General features: G+C 40.3%; 1 protein-coding gene across 2 annotated transcripts; it reads right to left on the bottom strand.

The window, feature by feature from the left end:
- Nucleotides 1-5,802: 5,802 nt before the first annotated feature.
- On the bottom strand, nt 5,803-27,012 carry LOC128228024 (uncharacterized). Of its 2 annotated transcripts, none has more exons than XM_052939049.1 (7): nt 26,274-27,012; nt 21,957-22,132; nt 20,462-21,364; nt 19,923-20,139; nt 17,407-17,453; nt 6,747-6,849; nt 5,803-6,001 (listed from the first exon to the last, which is right to left on the bottom strand). In XM_052939049.1, the coding sequence occupies exons 1-7, from the start codon at nt 26,863-26,865 to the stop codon at nt 5,940-5,942; spliced, it is 2,100 nt and encodes a 699-aa protein (XP_052795009.1). In that variant the 5' UTR covers nt 26,866-27,012; the 3' UTR covers nt 5,803-5,939. The 2 variants fall into 2 exon arrangements, with proteins under 2 accessions (XP_052795009.1, XP_052795010.1); XM_052939050.1 differs by having other exon boundaries at nt 17,407-17,438.
- Between the last annotated feature and the right edge of the window lie 564 nt (nt 27,013-27,576).

Here is a 27,576-nt window from a genome sequence, read left to right as displayed (position 1 = left end):
TGCTATCATATTTGCTTTTCATTTGACACACATGGATATATAATATTTTAACCATCCCTTCCTAAAAGACGTTTAGGAAGATGCGATGGAGATTTTGTTAAATTCAGACATTCAGACATGTAGCAGGATAATGTTCATATTGTTAGAACATTCACACAGTTTTTAATAGGAGCCGGTTAATGTCTTTACAAAGACAATAAGTGAAGTATTTACAAAAGCTAAGGAAAACCAGAAGTTATGTATCGCAATTTATGGCTATCTGGTGTATTTTTCTTTTGTCTCGTTTTCAGAATTTATTTAATTTACTCTTAGAGCCTCTGACTAGTTTGTCCTAGACATAAATCCTTGAAACATAGTTATAATTTCTGGAGATCTTTCTTGATGGGTTAACGAACTGTTGAGAGTGGTCAATGTTTGGAAACATAAATTCACCCCAGGTTAAGAAGAAAACGTTTTAAAAGGTTCCATAGGATAGTTGGTTTTTTTTTATAAATTGATGACGACGCCAAGCAATTATTTAAAAAACATTCGGTCACAATATATAACATTGTGCTCAGGTGAGCGGATTTTGCGATTATGAACCGCAGCAACGTCGACCTTAGCGGCTCTGTCAAACGTCAACGTAAGATGACTGACAATAATAATTTTATTACGTCGGCAGGCTGTCACACGATAACGTCGACCGACACGGTTCTGAAGACTGTATGACGATAACGTTGAACGACGCAGTTCCGAAAACTGTCAAACGATATCGTCGACCGACGCGGCTTTGAAAGCTGTAAATAGGTAACGTCGCCGGACGCGGCTCTGAGGACTTAAGGTATATGACCACGTTCCTCCGAAAAATATGAATGTCGGCCGATTTTAATGAAACTTGGAACAAACAAGCGTCAATAACTATACTTTAACGAGGTGTATTTATTTAGTTTTTAAATCCCGTTGTTTGTTGATTTACAGCGCCACGTCCGAAGGACTCCACGCGTACTTTGACCAACCCAATTGTGTTCATATCCCCGATAATTACATCAACCCCGCAATTCATTCCTTATATTTACACCAAAAGTTCATTATTTCATTCAAGAAGTGTTAAAAAAAATCTTCATTTCATTTACGAAAACCTTTCAGTAATCCGTTCTTACCCATTCTGTAAATAGAACGACCCGACTATAACCGGAAACATTTTTTTTTCAAATGACGTCACAATAACGCGGGAAAAGATCAACCACTTGAATCACTTTTAAACGTAAAATTGAAACACTTCTGGTACCAATATATTTAAAATATAATAAACTAACACTTTTAAAAATGTTGATCTATATTTTACGGGACCTGCAGACACAATACAACCAATAACAAGATCAATAGCTTTCATGTATATTGTTATGCAATGAATTACGATCCGAACATATCCGAAGATGTTGCATTCATCGATTGATGAACGCAATTGCCGAAAGGCAGTTCAATTAAGGAATGGAAATTGAGGTGTAAATATAACACGATAATGTCGACCGACGCGGCTCTGAAGACTTAACACGATAATGTCGACCGACGAAGCTCTGAAAACTTAACACGATAATGACGACCGACGCAGCTCTGACGACTTAACACGATAATGTCGACCTACACGGCTCTGAAGACTGTAAAACGATAATGTCGACCGACGCGGCTCTGAAGACTTAACACGATAATGTCGACCGACACGGCTCTGAAGATTGTAAGACGATAATGTCGACCGACGCAACTCTGAAGACTTAACACGATAATGTCGACCGACGCGGTTCTGAAGACTTAACACCATAATGTCGACCTACACGGCTTTGAAGACTGTAAAACGATAATGTAGACCGACGCGGCTCTGAAGACTTAACACGGTGACGTCGACCGACGCGGCTCTGAAGACTGTAAGACGATAATGTCGACCGACGCGACTCTGAAGACTTAACACGATAATGTCGACCGACGCGGTTCTGAAGACTTAACACGATAATGTCGACCGACACAACTCTGAAGACTGTAAGACGATAATGTCGACCGACGCGATTCTGAAGACTTAACACGATTATGTCGACCGACGCAGCTCTGAAGACTTAACACGATAATGTCGACCGACGCGGCTCTGAAGACTTAACACGATAATTTTGACCGACGCGGTTCTGAAGACTGTAAGACGATAATGTCGACCGACGCGGCTATGAAGACTGTAAGACTATAATGTTGACCGGCGCGGCTATGAAGACTGTAAGACTATAATGTTGCCTGACGCGGTTCTGAAGAGTTTTCACGATAATGTCGACCGACGCGGCTCTGAAGACTGTAAGACGATAATGTCGACTGAGGCGGCTATGAAGAGTTTACACGATAATGTCGACCGACGCGGCTCTGAAGGCTGTAAGACGATAACGTCGTCTGACGCGGCTCTGAAGAGTTACACGATAATGTCGACCGACGCGGCTCTGAAGAGTTTACACGATTATGTAGTCCGATGCGGCTCTGAAGACTGTAAGACGATAATGTCGACCGACGCGGCCCTGAAGAGTTTACACGATAATGTCGACCGACGCGGCTCTGAAGAGTTTACACGATAATGTCGACCGACGCGGCTCTGAAGAGTTTACACGATAATGTCGACCGACGCGGCTCTGAAGAGTTTACACGATAATGTAGACCGACGCGGCTCTGAAGAGTTTACACGATAATGTAGACCGATGCGGCTCTGAAGGCTGTAAGACGATAATGCCGACCGACGCGACTCTGAGGAGTTTACACGATAACGTCGACCGATGCGGCTCTGAAGAGTTTACAGGATAATGTAGACCGATGCGGATCTGAAGATTGTAAGATGATAATGTAGACCGATGCGGATCTGAAGATTGTAAGATGGTAATGTCGACCGACGCAGATCTGAAGACTTATCACCATACTGTTGACTGTCGCGGATCTGAAGACTTAACACGATAATGTCGACCGACGCGGCTATGAAAACTGTAACACGAGGTTCTGAAGTCTGTATTGATGACTGTAACGAGATAAGTTCTTTGAATGGTCAACAGAATCAGACTTCGTTGACAGGATATTGTAATGCGCAGTTTAATTATCGTTGTTCTGATTATATCGTGTATTTATTAGTGATTAAATGCGCGTAGCCATATTTTTGGATAGGTTGATTACAAAAAGGTAAGGTATCGAGTGCTGCTTTGGATGAACGTGATGATATATTACAAAGTTTAAACCCTCACAAGTGCCAAAAATCGTATTCGAGAAGATGAACGCAAAAGAAAACATGTTCATGTTGCAATTTTCTATATAGAAAGTTGAACCATCCGTCTCAGATATTACATTTGGGATTTCCACACCCATCGATTATAATTAATATTCGTGTTACTAAAATAAAATGATTTCTGTCATGCTTTTCGATGAAATGTGGAGTTTATCGGAGAAATAACATCAGTGAAAATATCAATATGATAATGATTTGATATTTGACAAAGGCAGCATGAGTTTTAAGTTCGAACATTTGCTTTCATACAACACAAATTACAGACAAAACATAAAGACATAAATGCGATGAATGTCATCGATCAATTTATTTTTGAAATGTTATTCTTTGTAATACAAACTTCACAAAACATTACAGATTAACTGATGATTGTTTACCCCACCCACGCCTCAAGATTTGTCAACAACCTAGCGCGGTCTTCGCTGCTTACCTGGACAACCTGTCTTCCGGGTAACTAGACTCTGACAGTAAGGGGTGACTAAATATAAGCATTAAAGAATCATGATTTATGTATCCCACTCCTGAAAATACGTGTTTCTATGACACGCGTGTGATAAAATACGACATTACACTGAAATGAACAAATGTCCTCTCTCTGTATCATGAGTATGTCTGTATCATGTGTATGTTTATATCATGTGTATGTCTGTATCATGTGTATGTCTGTATCATGTGTATGTCTATATCATGTGTATGTCTATATCATGTGTATGTCTGTATCATGTGTATGTTTATATCATGTGTATGTTTATATCATGTGTATGTCTATATCATGTGTATGTCTGTATCATGTGTATGTCTGTATCATGTGTATGTCTATATCATGTGTATGTCTATATCATGTGTATGTTTATATCATGTGTATGTTTATATCATGTGTATGTCTATATCATGTGTATGTCTGTATCATGTGTATGTCTGTATCATGTGTATGTCTGTATCATGTGTATGTCTGTATCATGTGTATGTTTATATCATGTGTATGTCTGTATCATGTGTATGTCTATATCATGTGTATGTCTGTATCATGTGTATGTCTGTATCATGTGTATGTTTATATCATGTGTATGTCTGTATCATGTGTATGTCTATATCATGTGTATGTCTATATCATGTGTATGTCTGTATCATGTGTATGTCTGTATCATGTGTATGTCTGTATTATGTGTATGTCTATATCATGTGTATATCATGTGTATGTCTGTATCATGTGTATGTCTATATCATGTGTATGTCTATATCATGTGTATGTCTGTATCATGTGTTTGTCTGTATCATGTGTATGTCTATATCATGTGTATGTCTATATCATGTGTATGTTTATATCATGTGTATGTCTGTATCATGTGTATGTCTGTATCATGTGTATGTCTATATCATGTGTATGTCTGTATCATGTGTATGTCTATATCATGTGTATGTCTGTATCATGTGTATGTTTATATCATGTGTATGTCTGTATCATGTGTATGTCTGTATCATGTGTATGTCTATATCATGTGTATGTCTATATCATGTGTATGTCTGTATCATGTGTATGTCTGTTTCATGTGTATGTCTATATCATGTGTATGTCTGTATCATGTGTATGTCTGTATCATGTGTATGTTTATATCATGTGTATGTCTGTATCATGTGTATGTCTGTATCATGTGTATGTCTGTATCATGTGTATGTCTATATCATGTGTATGTCTATATCATGTGTATGTCTGTATCATGTGTATGTCTATATCATGTGTATGTCTATATCATGTGTATGTCTGTATCATGTGTATGTCTATATCATGTGTATGTCTATATCATGTGTATGTCTGTATCATGTGTATGTCTGTATCATGTGTATGTCTATATCATGTGTATGTCTATATCATGTGTATGTCTATATCATGTGTATGTCTGTATCATGTGTATGTTTATATCATGTGTATGTCTGTATCATGTGTATGTCTGTATCATGTGTATGTTTATATCATGTGTATGTCTGTATCATGTGTATGTCTTTAACATTGAATAACACCTTAAAATTCCCCATGTCGCATTAAATCTTATTATTAATAGTTTTAAGCCGTTGTAATTCACATGAGAACGAACGAGTTCATAACAAAAACTATATTAAATCATATGTTAAGGGCATCATCATTTTCATATATTTCATAATGTTTTCACAACAAAACATATGCCATGACAGACTGACTTCCTTACTAAAATAACTGTTTATTGTGTGTCATAAAACAATACCAGTGATTCTACAAAACAATATAAATGTCGTTGTTTTCTCGTTTATCTTCTTCTGGGTCTGATAAATGACATTGTCAACAAATATCTAGTTTATAATCGTAACAAGTAACATTCGTCAATACATTCAGGAAAAGAAGCACAAACTAAATGATATAAACAAAAGTTTCGGTTACTTAAAGACACAATTAATCAGCATAATATGAAGTTGAATAGTATTAAATCATTTCATATTAAACCATTGCATTAATCAAAATAAACCCTAATATTTGACACATGGGAGGGAACGCACGCTTTATTTCCCCAGCTGGTCAACTTATCCACAAAGGCTGACCTCGTTCTTTCTTCTTCGTTGATTGGTCGATACTCGCGAAGGTATCTACAGTTTTTAAGAAGTTGTAAAGATGTTGTGTTTGCTGCGGGGACTACTTTCCGTGCTGGTTTTGTAACGTCCTGCTCCGGTTGGTGAACTTTAAATAGGAGACCGCTGGAGCATGCAAAATAACATTTTTGGCACAACCGTTTCATATCACAAGTTTCCTCCGCGCATTGAAACCTCAACTCTCAATACGTATCACTGATTGAGGAAACAAACAATCGTACATTAGGGAAAATAATTTGCCATAAAGCCTAGACAATTTGTAATCAGTTATGAATGAATGTAATTTACTTTATACAAAACATGCATTTTGAAATATCACTGCGAAAAGGTCAACTGTGACAAACATCTGAACATTTTCAAAACATTTTATGAACCTAATCAAACATTATTCTTAGAACTATTAACTCTTAAATCATTATTTCGCTCGTTCACCGTTTTCAGATTTTAGAGACACAATATTCATTGCATAAAATATTACAAATCAATCTCATTCAATTAATTGTTCCACACGTACACTAGCTGTTTATATTGGTATGGCCTCAATCTCCCTAGTTTTGTTTTTGCAAGTTATCATTATGCATTGTAACGCAAGATCGAATAGCAGAAAGGTCAACATGATATTGAATCTTACTCCTCCATCTGCATACAAATTGTACGTAAATAAGTTGCATGACATGATGTAAAGATTATACTTTCCCTATGACTTGCTATTTTTTATTCTCTCTCAAAAATGCTCTCTCAAAATGGACATTTGTGGTTTATGTAACTTTATCGGTTAGATAAACAATTATACCAGTCCTTAGCTGCTTAAAATATTAAAATTAACAAAGGAAACCTAACAGTATCATACCCAAGCGTCTTCCTGTTTGAGAGGTCGGATGCAGTGGATGTGACGGGTGGGGATCGAGCCGGCGGACTACCGGGGAGGGCCGGGAACTTGGCAGAATGACGCTCTGGAGAGAAGAAAGGTACGTAGAAAACTAAAATAGCAATTAATAGAAGTAAAGTGAAATTATTCCTTCTGTTATTGCATTGCTACCTAGAACCTCATTCGAAATGTAGTAGAGAAATGGAATATATTTGTTCTACTTTCAGTCACATAATTAAAATGATCTGTTATAAGCTATACACAATGTTCAACTATACAACTATAACATCATTCAAATATTACATATTGCTTATAGTATATTTGTTTAACTTGGAAATAACCAAGAGGGCCAAAATGACCCTATGTTGCTCACCTGATCGGACAAATGATACTAAAGTTATTAATCGGATAACATACTGGACGCATCCCGCCCGTTCGTCACAGGTTAAATCATTATACGTCCAGTCACTATAGACATAAAGTGAAAACTAGCCCCAGCCGTGGCGGTCATGTCTTTATGTATCACAATCGGGTGAAGGAATTTGATATATGGTCACCTAAGAACCATTTCTGTTAAATTATCTTGAAATTGGTCAATGGTTTCTGAAGAGAAGATTTTCAAAGTTTTCCATTTAGACAAAGTGACATGTAACCATGTTTGTTCATAAATCAACATGGGGTGAAGGACTTTGACAAGAGGATCATCTTATGACTATTTCTGTTAAATTATGTTAAAAGCAGGCTATATCCCTCGACTTTAAAACCAACATTCCATTTACTGAGTATGTATATATTTTCTCATTGCGGTGTATATAAAAACATATATTATATGACATTTATAATGTATATTGGTATCAATTAAAACTGCTGTGTATATGTTATGCCCTCCATTTAGGGAGAAAACAAAAGATCTATCATCGTATTCTGAGGAGAAGTTTTCCATAAAGACACATAAAAGGAGCCCCGACCCCTGGCGGCCATGTTTCTTTACGAATAAGCATGGGGTGAATTCATTTGATAGAGGGTCACATATGAAACATTTCTATAAATTTATTTTAATATCAGGCCATTGGATTTGAAGAATAATACTTTTTCCCTTTTCGGTTGCCATGGCTACCAGAGTTCTGCATGGACCAACTTTTATTAAAGGAATCTGGAAGAGGGTCAACCAAGTAACATTCCTTTGTAGTTGGGAGTGAAAATGTCCCAGTGGTTTATGAGAAGTTGTTTAAAGAAAAACGTTGACGACGAACGGACGGACAATTACCATATCACAATAGCTCACCTTTTGCACTTTCTGCTCAGGTGATGTGAAACGAAGAAATTAAAATGTTATTTAAACACTTCATAAATAAATAAAAGAAAATTTCCTATGGAGGCTCCAAAAGACTTTTCTAGATAATTTAAAGGGAAGAAAAAAAAAACCCTGAAAATATCATTGTCTTGGAAAAAGTTAGTACATGTACTTGAAAACACATTCACATGTTATTAGTGTTTCTGTAAAATAGACGATAGAAAAATGAGTAATGTCAATTGCTTTCATTCGCGAGACCCCTTCTCCAATATATTTTGTTTTGGGCCAATTTTGCAAGTTTTAGTATTAACAAGAGAACTAATTAATCATCGATAGACGTCAGTAAAGTTCATAATACTGCTAAGAAATTGCGGAAAATCCCTCTTAAATAAAACCAATCTACAGCAATTGAATTTAAATAAAACATATCACCAGTATTATTGTAAAAAAACACAATAATCTCAATGTCTATGACAATAGTATACGTCTTGCCGCAACAATAATGATGGCACGCGTATGGATACGGTGTTATTTCTGCCTTACGAAAATAAATATACATAAAAGAATCGGTTTACATACTAACATGATTGCATATTAGCTCGTCCTTTAAGCGAAGGAAAGAAGAATGGAGTAACGGCCAAAGCCATGGTATCGTTTGGAAGTTGAATTGTTGCCAAAGGCTTGGTGTCGTTTGGAAGTGGAATTGTTGCCAAATGCTTGGTGTCGTTTGGAAGTGGAGTTGTTGCCAAAGGCTTGGTGTCGTTTGTTTAAGGCTTGGTGTCGTTTGGAAATGGAGTTGTTGCCAAGGGCTTGGTATCTTTTGGAAGTGGAAATCTTGCCAAAGGCTTGGTGTCGTTTGGAAGTGGAGTTGTTGCCAAAGGCTTGTTATCGTTTTCCAAGGGCTTGGTGGCGTTTGGAAATGGAATTGTTGCCAAAGGCTTGGTGTCGTTTGGAAGTGGAGTTGTTGCCAAACGTTTGGTGTCGTTTGCCAAAGGCTTGGTGTCATTTGGAAGTGGAATTGTTGCCAAAGGCTTGGTGTCGTTTGCCAAAGGCTTGGTGTCATTTGGAAGTGGAATTGTTGCCAAAGGCTTGGTGTCGTTTGCCAAGGGTTTGGTGTCGTTTGGAAATGGAATTGTTGCCAAAGGCTTGGTGTCGTTTGGAAGTGGAGTTGTTGCAAAAGGCTTCGTGTCGTTTGCCAAGGGCTTGGTGTCGTTTTGAGATGGAATTGTTGCCAAAGGCTTGGTGTCGTTTGGAAGTGGAGTTGTTGCCAAATGATTGGTGTCGTTTGCCAAGCGCTTGGTGTCGTTTGGAAGTGTTTGTTGCATAAGCCTTGGTGTCGTTTGGAAGTGGAGTTGTTGCCAAAGTCATGATGTCGTTTGGAAGTGGAGTTATTGCCAAAGGCTTCGTGTCGTTTGGAAGTGGAGTTGTTGCCAAAGGCTTGGTGTCGTTTGGAAATGGAGTTGTTGCCAAAGGCTTGGTGTCGTTTGGAAGTGGAGTTATTGCCAAAGGCTTCGTGTCGTTTGGAAGTGGAGTTGTTGCCAAAGGCTTGGTGTCGTTTGGAAGTGGAGTTGTTGCCAAAGGCTTGGTGTCGTTTGGAAGTGGAGTTATTGCCAAAGGCTTCGTGTCGTTTGGAAGTGGAGTTGTTGCCAAAGGCTTGGTGTCGTTTGGAAAGGAATTGTTTCCAAAGGCTTGGTGTCGTTTGGAAGTGGAGTTATTGCCAAAGTCTTGGTGTCGTATGGAAGTGGAGTTGTTGCCAAAGGCTTGGTGTCGTTTGGAAGTGTAGTTGTTGCCAAAGGCTTGGTGTCGTTTGCCAAAGGCTTGGTGTCGTTGGGAAGTGGAGGTATTGCCAAAGCCGTGATGTCGTTTGGAAGTGGAGTTATTGTCAAAGGCTTGGTGTCGTTTGGAAGTGGAGTTATTGCCAAAGGCTTGGTGTCGTTTGGAAATGGAGTTATTGCCAAAGTATTGGTGTCGTTTGGAAGTGGAGTTGTTGTCAAAGACAGGGTGTCGTTTGTCAAAGGCTTGGTGTCATTTGGAAGTTGAATTATTGCTAAAGCCGTGGTGTCGTTTGGAAGTGGTGTTTGTTGCCAAAGCCTTGGTGTCGTTTGGAATTGGGATTTGTTGCCAAATTCTTGGTGTCGTTTAGAGGGGTTGTTGCTAAAGCCTTGGTGTCGTTTGGAAGTCGGGTTTGTTGCCAAAGTCTTGGTGTCGTTTGGAAGTGGAGTTGTTGCCAAAAACTTGGTGTCGTTTGGAATTGGAATTATTGCTAAAGTATTGGTGTCGTTTGGAAGTGGTGTTGTTGCCAATGCCGTGGTGTCGTTTGGAAGTGGAGTTGTTGCCAAAGGCTTGGTGTCGTTTGGAAGTGGAATTGTTGCCAAATGCTTGGTGTCGTTTGGAAGTGGAGTTGTTGCCAAAGGCTTGGTGTCGTTTGTTTAAGGCTTGGTGTCGTTTGGAAATGGAGTTGTTGCCAAGGGCTTGGTATCTTTTGGAAGTGGAAATCTTGCCAAAGGCTTGGTGTCGTTTGGAAGTGGAGTTGTTGCCAAAGGCTTGTTATCGTTTTCCAAGGGCTTGGTGGCGTTTGGAAATGGAATTGTTGCCAAAGGCTTGGTGTCGTTTGGAAGTGGAGTTGTTGCCAAACGTTTGGTGTCGTTTGCCAAAGGCTTGGTGTCATTTGGAAGTGGAATTGTTGCCAAAGGCTTGGTGTCGTTTGCCAAAGGCTTGGTGTCATTTGGAAGTGGAATTGTTGCCAAAGGCTTGGTGTCGTTTGCCAAGGGTTTGGTGTCGTTTGGAAATGGAATTGTTGCCAAAGGCTTGGTGTCGTTTGGAAGTGGAGTTGTTGCAAAAGGCTTCGTGTCGTTTGCCAAGGGCTTGGTGTCGTTTTGAGATGGAATTGTTGCCAAAGGCTTGGTGTCGTTTGGAAGTGGAGTTGTTGCCAAATGATTGGTGTCGTTTGCCAAGCGCTTGGTGTCGTTTGGAAGTGTTTGTTGCATAAGCCTTGGTGTCGTTTGGAAGTGGAGTTGTTGCCAAAGTCATGGTGTCGTTTGGAAGTGGAGTTATTGCCAAAGGCTTCGTGTCGTTTGGAAGTGGAGTTGTTGCCAAAGGCTTGGTGTCGTTTGGAAATGGAGTTGTTGCCAAAGGCTTGGTGTCGTTTGGAAGTGGAGTTATTGCCAAAGGTTTCGTGTCGTTTGGAAGTGGAATTGTTGCCAAAGGCTTGGTGACGTTTGGAAATGGAGTTGTTGCCAAAGGCTTGGTGTCGTTTGGAAGTGGAGTTATTGCCAAAGGCTTCGTGTCGTTTGGAAGTGGAGTTGTTGCCAAAGGCTTGGTGTCGTTTGGAAAGGGATTTGTTTCCAAAGGCTTGGTGTCGTTTGGAAGTGGAGTTATTGCCAAAGTCTTGGTGTCGTATGGAAGTGGAGTTGTTGCCAAAGGCTTGGTGTCGTTAGGAAGTGGAGTTGTTGCCAAAGGCTTGGTGTCGTTTGCCAAAGGCTTGGTGTCGTTGGGAAGTGGAGGTATTGCCAAAGCCGTGATGTCGTTTGGAAGTGGAGTTATTGTCAAAGGCTTGGTGTCGTTTGGAAGTGGAGTTATTGCCAAAGGCTTGGTGTCGTTTGGAAATGGAGTTATTGCCAAAGTATTGGTGTCGTTTGGAAGTGGAGTTGTTGTCAAAGACAGGGTGTCGTTTGTCAAAGGCTTGGTGTCATTTGGAAGTTGAATTATTGCTAAAGCCGTGGTGTCGTTTGGAAGTGGTGTTTGTTGCCAAAGCCTTGGTGTCGTTTGGAATTGGGATTTGTTGCCAAATTCTTGGTGTCGTTTAGAGGGGTTGTTGCTAAAGCCTTGGTGTCGTTTGGAAGTCGGGTTTGTTGCCAAAGTCTTGGTGTCGTTTGGAAGTGGAGTTGTTGCCAAAAACTTGGTGTCGTTTGGAATTGGAATTATTGCTAAAGTATTGGTGTCGTTTGGAAGTGGTGTTGTTGCCAATGCCGTGGTGTCGTTTGGAAGTGGAGTTGTTGCCAAAGGCTTGGAGTCGTTAGGAAGTGGAGCTGTTGCCAAAGGCTTGGTGTCGTTTGGAAGTGGAGTTGTTGCCAAAGGCTTGGTGTCGTTTGGAAATGGCGTTGTTGCCAAAGGATTGGTTTCGTTTGGAAGTGGAGTTGTTGCCAAAGGCTTGGTGTCGTTTGGAAGTGGAGTTATTGTCAAAGGCTTGGTGTCGTTTGGAAGTGGAGTTATTGCCAAAGTATTGGTGTCGTTTGGAAGTGGAGTTGTTGCCAAAGCCGTGGTGTTGTTTGGAAGTGAGGTTATTGCCAAAGTAGTGTTGTCGTTCGGAAGTGAGGTTGTTTCCAAAGTCATGGTGTCGTTTGGAAGTGGAGTTATTGCCAAAGGCTTCGTGTCGTTTGGAAGTGGAGTTGTTGCAAAAGGCTTCGTGTCGTTTGGAAAGGGAGTTGTTACCAAAGGCTTGGTGTCGTTTGGAAGTGGAGTTGTGGCCAAAGGCTTGGTGTCGTTTTGAAATGGAGTTGTTGCCAAAGGCTTGGTGTCGTTTGGAAGTGGAGTTATTGCCAAAGTCTTGGTGTCGTTTGGAAGTGGAGTTGTTGCCAAAAGCTTGGTGTCGTTTGGAAGTGGAGTTGTTGTCAAAGGCCTGGTGTCGTTTGGAAGTGGAGTTATTGCCAAAGACTTGTTGTCGTTTGGAATGGGAGTTGTTGCCAAAGCCGTGGTGTTGTTTGGAAGTGAGGTTATTGACAAAGTATTGGTGTCGTTCGGAAGTGAGGTTGTTGCCAAAGTCATGGTGTTGTTTGGAAGTGGAGTTATTGCCAAAGTCTTGGTGTCGTATGGAAGTGGAGTTGTTGCCAAAGGCTTGGTGTCGTTTGGAAAGGTAGTTGTTGCCAAAGGCTTGGTGTCGTTTGGAAGTGGAGTTATTGCCAAAGTCTTGGTGTCGTATGGAAGTGGAGTTGTTGCCAAAGGCTTGTTGTCGTATGGAAGTGGAGTTGTTGCCAAAGGCTTGGTGTCGTTTGCCAAAGGCTTGGTGTCGTTGGGAAGTGGAGTTATTGCCAAAGCCGTGGTGTCGTTTGAAAGTGGAGTTATTTCCAAAGGCTTGGTGTCGTTTGGAAGTGGAGTTATTGCCAAAGGCTTGGTGTCGTTTGGAAGTGGAGTTATTGTCAAAGGCTTGGTGTTGTTTGGAAGTTGAGTTGTTGTCAAAGGCTTGGTGTCGTTTGTCAAAGGCTTGTTGTCGTTTGGAAGTGGAATTATTGCCAAAGCCGTGGTGTCGTTTGGAAGTGGGGTTTGTTGCCAAAGCCTTGGTGTCGTTTGGAAGTGGAGTTATTGTCAAAGCCTTGTGGTCGTTTGGAACTGGAGTTATTGCCAAAGCCGTGGTGTCGTTTGGAACTGGAGTTATTGCCAAAGCCGTAGTGTTGTTTGGAATTGGGATTTGTTGCCAAAGTTTTGGTGTCGTTTAGAGGGGTTGTTGCCAAAGTCTTGGTGTCGTTTGGAAGTGGAGTTATTGTCAAAGCCTTGTGGTCGTTTGGAACTGGAGTTATTGCCAAAGCCGTAGTGTTGTTTGGAATTGGGATTTGTTGCCAAAGTTTTGGTGTCGTTTAGAGGGGTTTGTTGCCAAAGCCTTGGTGTCGTTTGGAAGTGGAGTTATTGTCAAAGCCTTGTGGTCGTTTGGAACTGGAGTTATTGCCAAAGCCGTGGTGTCGTTTGGAACTTGAGTTATTGCCAAAGCCGTAGTGTTGTTTGGAATTGGGATTTGTTGCCAAAGTTTTGGTGTCGTTTAGAGGGGTTGTTGCCAAAGTCTTGGTGTCGTTTGGAAGTGGGGTTCGTTGTCAAAGTATTGGTGTCGTTTGGAAGTGGGGTTGTTGCTAAAGCCTTGGTGTCGTTCGGAAGTGGAGTTGTTACTTAATTCTTAGTGTCGTTTGGAAGTGGAGTTGTCGCCAAAGTCTTGGTATTGTTTGGAAGTGGAGTTGTTGCTAAAGTCTTGGTGTCGTTTGAAAGTGGAATTGTTGCCAAAAAATTGTTGTCGTTCGGAAATGGAATTATTGCTAAAGTCTTGGTGTCGTTTGGAAGTGGTGTTGTTGCCAAAGCCATGGTATCGTTTAGAAGTGGAGTTGTTGCCAAAGGCTTGGAGTCGCTAGGAAGTGGAGTTGTTGCCAAAGGCTTGGTGTCGTTAGGAAGTGGAGTTGTTGCCAAAGGCTTGGTGTCGTTAGGAAGTGGAGTTGTTGCCAAAGGCTTGGTGTCATTTGGAAGTGGAGTTGTTGCCAAAGGCTTCGTGTCGTTTGGAAGTGGTGTTGTTGCCAAAGGCTTGGTGTCGTTAGGAAGTGGAGTTGTTGCCAAAGGCTTGGTGTCGTTTGGAAGTGGAGTTGTTGCCAAAGGCTTGGTGTCGTTTGGAAGTGGAGTTGTTGCGAAAGGCTTGATGTCGTTTGGAAGTGGAGTTGTTGCCAAAGGCTTGATGTCGTTTGGAAGTGGTGTTGTTGCCAAAGGCTCCGTGTCGTTTGGAAGTGGTGTTGTTGCCAAAGTCTTGGTGTCGTTAGGAAGTGGAGTTGTTGCCAAAGGCTTGGTGTCGTTTGGAAGTGGTGTTGTTGCCAAAGGCTTGGTGTCGTTAGGAAGTGGAGTTGTTGCCAAAGGCTTGATGTCGTTTGGAAGTGGAGTTGTTGCCAAAGGCTTGGTGTCGTATGGAAGTGGAGTTGTTGCCAAAGGCTTGGTGTCGTTTGCCAAAGGCTTGGTGTCGTTGGGAAGTGGAGTTATTGCCAAAGCCGTGGTGTCGTTTGGAAGTGGAGTTATTGCCAAAGGCTTGGTGTCGTTTGGAAGTGGAGTTGTTGCCAAAGGCTTGGTGTCGTTTGGAAGTGGAGTTATTGTCAAAGGCTTGGTGTTGTTTGGAAGTTGAGTTGTTGTCAAAGGCTTGGTGTCGTTTGTCAAAGGCTTGTTGTCGTTTGGAAGTGGAATTATTGCCAAAGCCGTGGTATCGTTTGGAACTGGGGTTTGTTGCCAAAGCCTTTGTGTCGTTTGGAAGTGGAGTTATTGTCAAAGCCTTGTGGTCGTTTGGAACTGGAGTTATTGCCAAAGCCGTGGTGTCGTTTGGAACTGGAGTTATTGCCAAAGCCGTAGTGTTATTTGGAATTGGGATTTGTTGCCAAAGTCTTGGTGTCGTTTAGAGGGGTTGTTGCCAAAGCCTTGGTGTCGTTTGGAAGTGGGGTTCGTTGTCAAAGTATTGGTGTCGTTTGGAAGTGGGGTTGTTGCTAAAGCCTTGGTGTCGTTTGGAAGTGGGGTTGTTGCAAAAGTCTTGGTGTCGTTCGGAAGTGGAGTTGTTACTTAATTCTTAGTGTCGTTTGGAAGTGGAGTTGTCGCCAAAGTCTTGGTATTGTTTGGAAGTGGAGTTGTTGCTAAAGTCTTGGTGTCGTTTGAAAGTGGAATTGTTGCCAAAAAATTGTTGTCGTTCGGAAATGGAATTATTGCTAAAGTCTTGGTGTCGTTTGGAAGTGGTGTTGTTGCCAAAGCCATGGTATCGTTTGGAAGTGGAGTTGTTGCCAAAGGCTTGGTGTCGCTAGGAAGTGGAGTTGTTGCCAAAGGCTTGGTGTCGTTAGGAAGTGGAGTTGTTGCCAAAGGCTTGGTGTCGTTAGGAAGTGGAGTTGTTGCCAAAGGCTTGGTTTCGTTTGGAAGTGGAGTTGTTGCCAAAGGCTTGGTGTCGTTTGGAAGTGGTGTTGTTGCCAAAGGCTTGGTTTCGTTAGGAAGTGGAGTTGTTGCCAAAGGCCTGATGTCGTTTGGAAGTGGAGTTGTTGCCAAAGGCTTGGTGTCGTTTGGAAGTGGAGTTGTTGCGAAAGGCTTGATGTCGTTTGGAAGTGGAGTTGTTGCCAAAGGCTTGGTGTCGTTTGGAAGTGGTGTTGTTGCCAAAGGCTTCGTGTCGTTTGGAAGTGGTGTTGTTGCCAAAGGCTTGGTGTCGTTAGGAAGTGGAGTTGTTGCCAAAGGCTTTGTGTCGTTTGGAAGTGGTGTTGTTGCCAAAGGCTTGGTGTCGTTAGGAAGTGGAGTTGTTGCCAAAGGCTTGATGTCGTTTGGAAGTGGAGTTGTTGCCAAAGGCTTGGTGTCGTTTGGAAGTGGAGTTGTTGCCAAAGGCTTTGTGTCGTTCGGAAGTAGGGATGTTGCCAAAGGCTTGGTGTCGTTTGAAAGTGGAGTTGTTGCAAAAGGCTTGATATTAAAACGAAACCTAATAAGCAGGTTTCCGTGTACATTTCGAACATGTATAGCAAGGTTGGGGGCAAGTGTTGACGTTTGTTCCGGTGTGATTTTGTTTTCATGTAAGGTTTAATAATGCTCCGACTGTAATAAAGACATTGTTGGCTAGCCATGACTCGCCCATTATTTTACTCTCCATACTTATCAGAAGCAGAATGGATCACACGTTTGTATCCGACAATGCCATAAAAGATATTATAAGAACAAATATTATGTCATAAATATGGACATGCTGAACACTAAGATTTGTGACTTGTTTTTACCTATTTAATGTCATTACGCTCTAACTTATATTGTTGCAGCATTCGTGACGCTCAGTGTGACCTGTCGAGGTAACGTATCTAGTTTGAACATTTTCTGGACATGTTTTATATTCACACAATAGTAACAGTGTTACCGGTGTAACATGTAGACTAATAAACCACGGCTTAACTATTCAAATTTCAACGTCTCTTGCATGTATTCACTCTCCATTCCTTTCAAATATTTACATTGCAACCTCCATTCCTTAAATGAACGGCCTTTCGGCAATTGCGAATATATTCCGATGAACGCAACATCCTCGGATATTTTCGGTTTGCGAATCATCGCTGTTTTTGGTTAAGGTCAGGTTGATCTATTGACAGTTTTATTAAATGTAACTGAGTGTCTTTTTAACAATTCTGGGAAGAAATAATGAACTAATGGTGTAAATAGAAGTAATGAATTACGTTAATCATGTCATTATCGGGAAAATTAACGTAGTTGTGATGGTTGAAGTACGCGGGAGTCCTTCAATTTAACCAGCCCAACCAAGTGCATATCCCGATCATGACATCAAGCAAGCAATTCGTATGTCTTATGACGTTGTGTGCCCATTTAACCTTCTGCCTCAATAAAAGGTCATCCATATTTGATTGGTTAATGGACCCGTAGTTTTCATTGCATTATTACATATTAAATTAAACAATCTTGCAATCGGTACCATGCTTTGGGGGCAATATGTATTTAAGACGCCGGAACGAATACTTAGACACGCCCTCGACAGGTAAACATGATAATGAAACATCATTTATAGTCCCAAAGGTGAAAGCAACAAGAATGTAACTGCTTCGTTATTAAATGTTTCTAGAGCCTTTTAGCTTTCAACACTAGAGATGAGTATACTTGTCCTCTTTCCAGCCGAAGTCCAGGATGGCCTGCAAGAATAACCTCTGTTTGGAGCAATGACCAAATAGCATATGAGTGAAGCCACATACTGACACATGTACAATATAGCATATGAGTGAAGCCACATACTGACACATGTACAATACAACGTCATGGCCATATTCAATCACCAACTTCGAGCTAAAGTGGGTTTACAAATATAATTTATTGTTTGGATTAAACAGTAAAAATAGTTATACAAAATACTGATTGTTATTACCGGAATTTTATTGAATATTGCATTGGCGGGAAAAGGGGTAGTGTGAGGGTAGTGTGCGTGTCTATGTGCATGTGTGCATGCGTGCGTTCGTGTGTGTGGGTGTGTGTGTGTGTGCGCGCGCAAGTGCGCGTGAGCGCGTTTGCGTGTTTTACGTGGAGATAGCGGGGGTAATGAAGATGGTGGGGATTGTTGGCGAGCTTTAAAAATATTGTTTATTCACACCAGTAACTGTTTTTAAGTATGTCCTCCCGAAATTTCCCTCTTAAAACAAATTCATTGGCGGAAGAATTCTACCTCCTAGCAAGCAGCAATAACTTCAACATAACCATTATGTACAAACTCCTGTTTCCACTGTCTTAAGCCTAACTTGCAGTTGTTTTCTTGACGGCAAGCTTATCGATAGGTAGAAGTTGAGGAATTCATTTTTTTGCACTACAACGTGCTATATGGTGAACTTTGACTTTTCCACTATTCAGGGAAATTAAAACCGCGACATGTTGAAATTTAAGGCTTCATTTCAAATTGTTTAGGTTTCTGTCAGGTCTACAAGACAACAGCGTAATTATTGATGAAAAATCTGAAACTAATATTTGCGTTCAAAAAAGTGTGTGCGATATTACATTCTGACCAATAGGAAGGCATTTTTCTTAAAAAAATCGCCGTACATTTATTTTGGTAATTTAGCTACTATTTTAATCAGGTGGATCTGCTGATTTCAATGGAAGTTGCGCCGGTAGATAAAACTATATTTTAGAAAACTTATAATGTTAATGTTTGTTAATGTAATGTTAATGCATAATCGCCCAGTTCTACTGGTAGAATGTTCGATTTGGGATCGAAGGTCGCGGGTTCAATTTCCGGCCACGTCACACCAAAAGACGTTACAGTAGAGTATAGTACCAGTAGCTTTCTTTCATGAAGCTTGGCAGTAAATGTGTAGTTCGGAGATGGTGAACTCAGTACTGCTTTAACCAGGAAAGTTATACACCATGTATCCAGTGTGTGTATACCACGTGATAAATTACGTCATATATGCTATGTCGGAAGGCAGCATTTAGCTTAAAATGAACACTTAAATCAAAGATAACTTTTCTTTTACACCACCATTTTAAATGAAACAAAGGGCAGTCTATGCAGCTTAAAGAGCCCCGCATTTGTTTTATTACCGAAGTTTGATAAAGTCATTAGTTTCATCAAACACTTCGACAAACCTGTTTCCAAAATCATGTTTTGACAGTGCTCCGTCAGACGGCCATATTGTGAAAAGGTTTGTCGAAGTGTTTAAAGAAATTAAACTCGCAGTCAAACTCTGGTAAAGGCCGAAGGCAGGGCTCCGTAAGCGTCGTAGGCTGCGCTTTGTTTCATATAAAATTGTGAAGAAATAGTGAAGTAATCTTTGTTTAAAGTCGTTTTTCAAATCAAAATATTGCCTTCCGACGTAGCATTTATGACGCAATTTATCACGTGGTTTACACACACTGTGTATCGGTCATTCACAAGCACATGAAAAACTTAACCGGTTGTTCCTCTCTCTATTTCTTCATCTATTTTAATATCTGGATTTTACTGGTAATGGCAGACACTTCTATATCAAGCACTTAAAACGTTTAAAAATCACTTTAAATCTAGACGGAATTATGTCGTTTCGACAAATCTGAATTTTTGTGTTGCCAATTTACCAATTAAATACAAAATATTTGTCAGAAGCAAACCGTCGCACTGAAAAGAGAACAGTACTCAATAAATACGAAAGGCCCAATGATTAAGTCATTCTGGCAAACCTTCAAGAGTAATCTCAATAATCTACTCATAGAGGAAACATTCATTTTCTTTTGTCTATTGATAATAATAGAAGATATGTTTTAGACATCTGACGTGGGGTTTTAATGAAGGAGACGATCGCAAAAAATATAAAATGCTAATATTAGGGGAATTACAAGGCATGTTTTACTGGCCGTTCTTAGGCACCAGTCCCACCAAGTGCTGATATATGTGTTGATATATGCGTTGATATATGTGTTGATATGAAGCTATTGAGGCGTGTGTGGTGTTGTAGATTTGAGTCACTTTTTCGGTGTCGTTTTGGCTCTTACCTTGTGCGTCTAAACAGGGGTTTGTAATACTAGCTTTACATGTTTATTTATAACTAATGTCTTATTTCTGTATCAACCACAGAATGTATTCTGCGGAGAAAAGTCAACTTGTATAAACTAAACTACTTGTTTATCTGGCAAATACGTGCAACCACACCTACCTTTATCAAACACGTCAATGAACCTCTTCATCTTGATGTTTTGTTTCAGGATGGAGTCACGCTCCTGTTTTAAGAGCTTGTCCCGAAAGTGTTGCTCTTTGAGGGACGGAACCTCGTGGACGGCGGGCCGGGCGGTCCCGAATGGCCGGATCCTGCCGCTCTTTGTCCGTTCGTACTTCTGCACGGGATCGCTGGTGACCATTTCATGGATCCGTTGCTAGAATGTGCGACAAGTATATACAAGCTTAAACTTATATCATCTTAGTGAAACAAGTTTTAGTGTATTAGAATATAACGTCGTGAACATTCTCATGTTCAAAGAGGTAGGAAATTGTAAAGCCTGCACAAACCATTCTAAGAATGCATTAAAATTAAACTCTACATGTTAAATTACTAAGTTAGTAAAAACTTTAAGCATAAACATTTAGTAAAAGTTAGTAAGACGGACAATGCTATTATCTAGACATTTAGTTTGCAAAACTATCAAATATACGACGAATACAAACTGAGATAGCAGCAAGTGCAAACAATCAACTTACTTGTTCTCTTTCCCTCTCAGTCTTCTGTGCGAGTAGAACTCGGTTCAGATGCGAGCGCGGCTTTCTGCGAGGTGTTTGCGGATCTTGGTAATGGGAGGGTGTGTTTGGGGGTGGAGGTAGTACATCCCTTCCATGGCCGTCTGCCTTCCGCCCGAACACAGCGATATTCACTTCCGGGTACATGCTAGGAAGAGTAGTGGATTGTGTGTTATCTTTTGTTATCTCTCTTTCGCTGCTTCGACGAAGATCATCGGATTGCTTGCTTCGTAAATCGTTTGCTATGTCAGCGTTTGATCTTGTCGAGGTGACTGAAGCAGTATCCTCGAAACCGCTGTCAGTATTGTGACGTCGTTTTTCGCTCCGCGCGCTGTGGGACGGACGCTCCTTTATCGATGATTTAATGAAAAAACTGCGTTCCTTAAACTTAAGAGAGAATGGATTTACAAAGAGATTGTTCGCAACCGGTAAATCTGGCGTTATATTTGTCACTGAGGGAAATGTTTGTTCTTGTGATTTACTGTGTGCTTGCTTACGACGTAGGGCTGTTTTATATTTTGTCAATGTCAAAGAGTAATTCCCGGGCGAAATTGTTTTATCTCTCTCGAATAGAATCGCGTCGTTTTCTTCCTCTGAAGAGTACTCTGACTCGCTTGAACTATCGTACCAAGTTTCGGACTCAAATCCGTATGCAAAGTCTGTATCAGTTAAGTTGTCTTCACTTTCCGAACCAACATTTCCACTGTTTGACTTGGCGGAATCGTCTCTACTGACTGTCCCCGGTAATTTGATAATCAACTTCCGGCGAGGGGTTGAGGGCGTCGATGGGGAAGACGGACGATGTGGACGTTTCTTTTTCTTTCTCAGGTGCGACTCTTTCTTTCGCTGTGGTTGCAATTGTTTATCCTGCATTTAGAAAACAAGGAACGCTAGCATTGATAAGGTTCGCTATGAATTTCAATTTCGCTTAATAACTTAAAGGCTAGGTCAGTTTGTTTTCATCTAAGATTATTTAAGTGCTATGTTCCGCTGTAAATGCTAGGTGCAGATCAATAATCATTTTAAAAATAAAAATAAAATACTGAACAATGGCGTTATGTTACAATCGCGTCTGGTGAACATATTCGATTAAAGAGGATCGTTCACAGAAGATGGCGTTATGTTACAATCGCGTCTGGTGAACATATTCGATTAAAGAGGATCGTTCACAGATTTATGTTGGCAGCGACTATTTTCATCCTTGGAATTGAGTCTATCACTAGAAAAAATTAAAACCGATATTTTTCAAAGCTTAAACACATTAATTTTCAACCACGTTACTTACGTTTTCGGAAAAAGAGCATTTTCTGTCTAATTTAGATGTATTTATTAGCCTTTTGAACATTTGATGTTGTTTTACGATTTTTTATGTATATCCCTATAAAAAGTGAATGCGTCCGTATAACTGATCATTTTTACCACAAAGTTTACATTTATAATGTTCTCTAAATTGTTTTACCGATGTTTGCGTCTCTTTGTCGAACGTCTGTAGTATCGGACGATTGATAACTGACCCATGCGCTCCGGCGACGTCCGGCAGTAGCGGCACGCGCTCGTTGACGTCAAATATGTTACGCTTTGAGTGACTTCTGTTCAGGAAGCTGAGATGACGCCTCGTTAGGCGTGGATTAGCATCTGAATTACAAATGGAATAAAGTAATGCAGATTTCAGGCGATCTTTTGAAAATTTCTAAATAAATTTATGTGACAGTTTCGGTCAGACTAGGTTTTAAATGACAGACAAACGAACGGTCAAGTGTGTGTTTTTTTCTATTTAATGATGATAAGCAACCGAAAACTGAAAGAAATTTAGAAAAATAGGTACGCGTTATCATTAATATGTATTATACGGTAAATCGAAACAATTTTAAAGATTACGTCTGCTCGTTCGAAACAAAGACATACCCGTTCCGATTAATGTGTAACATTAGTATTATTTTTTAAATATGCGGCAATTCTAATAATTTGACCTTGAAATGCGTTTGATATAAACATCAACATAGTTACTGCTTTGTTTTAATAAAATTCCATGTTCTTTTTTTTTTACTATTGAACCTTATCACTCTTGATATGCATAGAAGCATGAGTTTCATATCCTTATTCGAACTGTAAGTGCCATAATCCAACACAGGAAATTTGGAAATTGTAAAAATCACACTGTGTAGTCTTAACTGAATATTCACTCCCGTTTAATTTCTTAAGGACAGTTTATGATAAATGTCAGTACATATTTGAACGGTTTGCCATATCTGTAAAAACCTTTTAAGGATGATTTTGTTCTCATGATCTTTAAACAATAGAGAAGTTTACTTATCAAATCTGAATGCTTTCTACTGATGTTCATAGCAAAACACACTTATTGATATGCATAAAATATTTCAAGATAGTTTAATGTTGAGTGAAGACCTTTTGTTGGCACTTAAAAAGAAAATCATGTAATAAAAGAAGATACTGTGGCTCTTCAAACTGATACCATTCAGCTCATTATCTATCCGCGTCTAATGTAAACACTTAAAAATAAGATAAATACAGAATACTATGGGTGCTGAATTTTAACAATTCGTGTTTTTTTTGCATAACGGCGAAACGGTGAAAATGCGAAAATGCACTAGCTGTCGGGAAGAAAATGTGACATAGCGCAAAGATGCAAGGCAAAATGCGACAATGCGCCATATGGCGGGGCGAAAATGCTACAAATGGCGGGACGAAAATGTGACAATGCATTAAGTTGCGGTATGAAAATGCGACAAAGCGCCATATGGCGGGGCGAAAATGCTACAAATGGTGGGACGAAAATGTGAAAATGCGTTAAGTTGCGGAACGAAAATGCGACAAAGCGAAAATCTGCGAGGCGAAAATGCGACAAAGCGCCATATGGCGGGGCCAAAATGCTACAAATGGTGGGACGAAACTGCGTCAATGCGCCAAGAAGCGGGGTTAAAATGCAACAATGCACCAAATTGCGGGACAATAATGCGACAATCACCAAGTGGCGGAGTGAAAATTCGACCAGGCGTGAAAGGCGGGGCGCAAATGGTACAATGTACCAAGTCGCGGGGTAAATATGCGACAATGCGCCAAAGTCGGGATAGAAATGCGCCGCCTCGCATGTTCTCCCCGCCACTTAGCGTTTTGTTGCATGTTCGCCCTTCCACTTCCGAAAACACGGAATAGCAGAAATTAGCCAAAATACAAAACATAAATGACAGAGCATAAAGGATGAGAGTACGTTTCATCTTGAGACACTGAGATATATAGTGCGAGATAATAGCTTTATACCCCGTTCAAACATAGACGCTAGTTCTACTACGATGGAAAAGTGGCCGGTGCTGGCCTAGAGCGGGCCAATCGGGACCTATCGTGGGCCAAAAAGAGGTTGTCCATGAGCGTGGTTTGGTCGGAGTGGGATCGTGGACGGGTTGTGGCCAACGAAAGGCAAAGTCTTATTAAGATCGAAACTGCAACGCCGTTATTGCCCTAGCAGCGTGGTAGCATCGTGTTGAGATCTGTGGTAGTAATAAAAACGCAGCACCGTCGGCAACTATTACTACATGTACGTTTTTACCACTCGTTGAATATTTTAGCATTAGACCTGGGGCCAAGGCCACCACAGTCAACCCAGAGAAGCTTGTAATCAGCATCGGCCAGCGCTAGCACCACCACAGAGAAGAAGCCCTTGCAATTATGGACCCAAGAGCCACTGTTTAGAGGACATCTGATGGCCACATGCTTGCCATCCAGTGAACCACATGCCTTTTGAATAGTCCATATGTTCTTGAAGTCCTCTGATATGAGGCTCCATTAATCAATTACTCAGTAGTTGCACACTTGATCACCTAATCCTTATACTCCTTAATAATTGTATGGCAAACCTCATGACCATTCTGAAGTTATACATGAGTGTGGGGTAACTCGTCTCCTGAAGAGAGATGTCTGGTGGTGATGGCCAGCTTCATGTCTGGTTTAGGAGCATTTCGCCAGCCTGTATCATTCTTCTGGATCCTAGGACCAACTCTTTGGAGGAGATACTCGAACATCTCTGGTTGCATCGTCATGCAATTGAAAAAGGAGATGGTGTCTCCCATTCTGAGTTCTCCTAACAGTCTTTCATTATGCACAAACTGGATTATCCTGTCTGCAGCCAGCCACAGTCTTACCCAGATCTTCTTAGTCTCCTCCTACTCCTCCTCCTCCTCCTCCTCCTCCTCCTCCTCTGTATTACCTCTACCAATGGATTTCAACTAACTCTGTTCAGCATTAGGTCCGGGGCAGGGAGTCAGCAACACTTTTGATGCAGAAGCATCGCAGTACAGTAGTGCTATAGTCTTTAATTTGCCAAATTGGTGGATTTCGACAGCGATATGCCATGATTTGATTAACTTATCAGATTAGGGATACCGGGTGATCGGCATGGTCTCCGTAAGCTCGCAGATTAGTGTGAAGAAGGTATTTGGGTAGTATAGGGACATTTAAATCATGACTACTAGTATTTTCTTTTCAACAAATTGTGTTAACTGTAATTGTCGTGAGGATTGTCCGTGACAAGTACCCATTTCTGATTCTAACTTAGACGCTATCACACAATTACAAAACAAATCTACGACACTTATTCCGAATAATTCAATAAAAGAAACGTGTAGGGAATACAAGCAATATGTTTATCAATGAGTTTGGAAACAGTAAAAAAGCAATTCAAATAGATAAAAATTTACAATTTCTCTCGCCTTATTTCTTTTGCACTGAATTAAAGCAAACTAATCTCATCAAAACAAAATGGATCTGACACGACAATGCCTGCAGGAAGAGCATTGCGTGAAGCAAGACGTGCGTTGAGTCGGTGGAAAGGGACTCGACTGTGTAGAGAAATGTGTGTCCCATTTTCCCATACTACCTGCTAACAGGCATTGTAAAATAGTCATACAACTGTTTCCTAACAATATATGTGATCTGATATATTCTACGATGTATTGACTGAAATGCAACCTGTAAATGGGATTTTAATCTGTGTTTATGTTCAATCTGTATTTTTCGATTTTTTACTAAATATAACTTAAAATAACATAATTAGGACACGCAAATCGTAGTACCAAGCCAACTATTTTAGACGCATATCGTATGGTGAGGCCGAATAATAGTTACTGTACCCACACTCTCAGTTGTTGAAAGTATACACGTTCGCTCCAGTTCGAATGATTAATTTCCTTCACGAGGGATGTGGATGAAGAAGATGTTCGTACCATGTTGTCAAGCAACTTTCAATTACTAGCTAAAGTGAAAAGCGTTGTTATTTATCTGCACGATAGTTATAACATGGTTCGACATTGTACCATGGTATTCACCGTCGACCTGCTACTGTTCCAATATGCATGGAATCAATAAATAGACGAAAACAAATGAGACCCTGTCAATCATGGAACAATGCACTGATAGAGGTTGCATGATAGCTCCATAAACGAAAGTCTAAGCTCGAACTTAATTATTTAAGGTGTATCACTGGTGCCCCCCACGTATTATATGACGCTGAATTTCAGCTAGACTCTGGTTTTTTTGTTGTTGTTGGTTCATGTCTTACTAAGAAAATGACTCTTTTTCAATAAACTGTATGCATATTTGTATTTCGCCATGCCTGTTCACCATGAGATTATCCCAGATTAATAACTATTCGAAAAACTTTGAACATTTTAAGATAAAATTATAATCTTTCCACACTTAAATGACTAGTGAATGTTAACACTATTAACATTGACCTCCATTTGTTCTAATTGTCGTTACATACCGCTGATATCGTCGACCTCCATGTCAACTTCCGTTTCCTCAGGTATCGTTTCCATGCGAGGTCCCTGTGATGCCGACAATGTCCTCGGTCCATCCCCATCCATTGCCTCGCTCCTGTATTCCGCGCTATCTACTTCGTCTTCATCTGACTCGTAAAATGTCTCATTTACAACTGCTTTGTTATCATCTTCAAAGCTATTTTCTCTACTCAACGTAAATCCAGTTTCTCTATTTTGATCAAGATAATCAATCTGAAGACCCTTAAATGACTTATGTCCGTTTTCTTGGTGTGTTTCTGCTTCATTGTAACTAAGCGGAGTCGCCTGATGAAGAGTTGACCCCTTGTACAATTTCCTTCTTACTCTGACTTTACCTTCTCCGTTGACAAATTCATCCTGACTTTGTTCTGTTGGTGTGACATTTTTTGGCTCGTTATATTCATGATCATGTCCATGTATAAAATGTTTATTCCCCGACACTCTCAAGAAGTCGACATTCCCTTTCAGCGGTGTCTCCGCTGGAATCTCGCCTCTCTGGATCTTATTTATTCTCACATTCTCCTTAAACTTCTGCATGACTTTCATTATCATCATATTTGTTCGAATATCCTGGAGTTTGGTACGAATCTTTTCTTGATCTTGTGCATATTGACGACGTTTCGATCGTCTTGACTCCCTTTTCAAGTGTTTATAGGATTTAAATATCTTCTCTTGTTCTCTACTGACTGATCCTAAGTTAAATAATTGCTCTTTAAACCAAATATCTAATTGGCGTCCCATTTGACAGACGTTATAACGCAAATTATGTCTAACATTCGGCTCTAATTCGCTCCTCCGCATAAAACGAAGACGATAAAGATCATCGGCTTGGCCTTTTGTCACTTCGAAAGGAAATTTCACTTTTTTACGGTTCCTCATTATGTGATTTTATGTAATGATCAATTATATTATTCTCCAATATCCTATTGTGTACGAATATGAAATGTTAATTCGTGTATTTTCTCCCTTGCCTATTGTTCTCCTGTATGGTTGTAGCAGTGAATAAAATTATCTAAAGACACTTCTACTTGCTATATAAGCGTCAAAGTAGTATATGGAACGTTTTCATTTTCAATAAAACTGTCAATGGCTAAGATAAATGAGTAAGTTACTGGTCAGATTATCATAGACATTTACGTTTATCCAAGCATCTTAGTCTCAGTTCATACAGTCCACTGGTTTAAACGTGTGGTTTTTGTTTCAAAATAGTGACACAAACGAACACAAGTGCCAGTGTATTCAAGCAAGATAAAGTGGAAACTGGCT

Source organism: Mya arenaria, chromosome 3 (genome assembly GCF_026914265.1).
Source record: "Mya arenaria isolate MELC-2E11 chromosome 3, ASM2691426v1".
Classification (NCBI taxonomy): Eukaryota; Metazoa; Mollusca; class Bivalvia; order Myida; family Myidae; genus Mya; species Mya arenaria.
This window is presented reverse-complemented; position numbering and strand designations above follow the sequence as displayed.

Coding starts and splice junctions, on each gene's coding strand:
- LOC128228024 (XM_052939049.1), bottom strand. CDS start 26,865: ATGATGATAATGAAAGTCATGCAGAAGTTTAAGGAGAATGTGAGAATA. Junction 20,140..20,461: donor CTGAGAGGGAAAGAGAACAA/GTAAGTTGATTG, acceptor CGCACATTCTAG/CAACGGATCCATGAAATGGT. Junction 6,850..17,406: donor TTCGGCTGGAAAGAGGACAA/GTATACTCATCT, acceptor TCTTCTCTCCAG/AGCGTCATTCTGCCAAGTTC.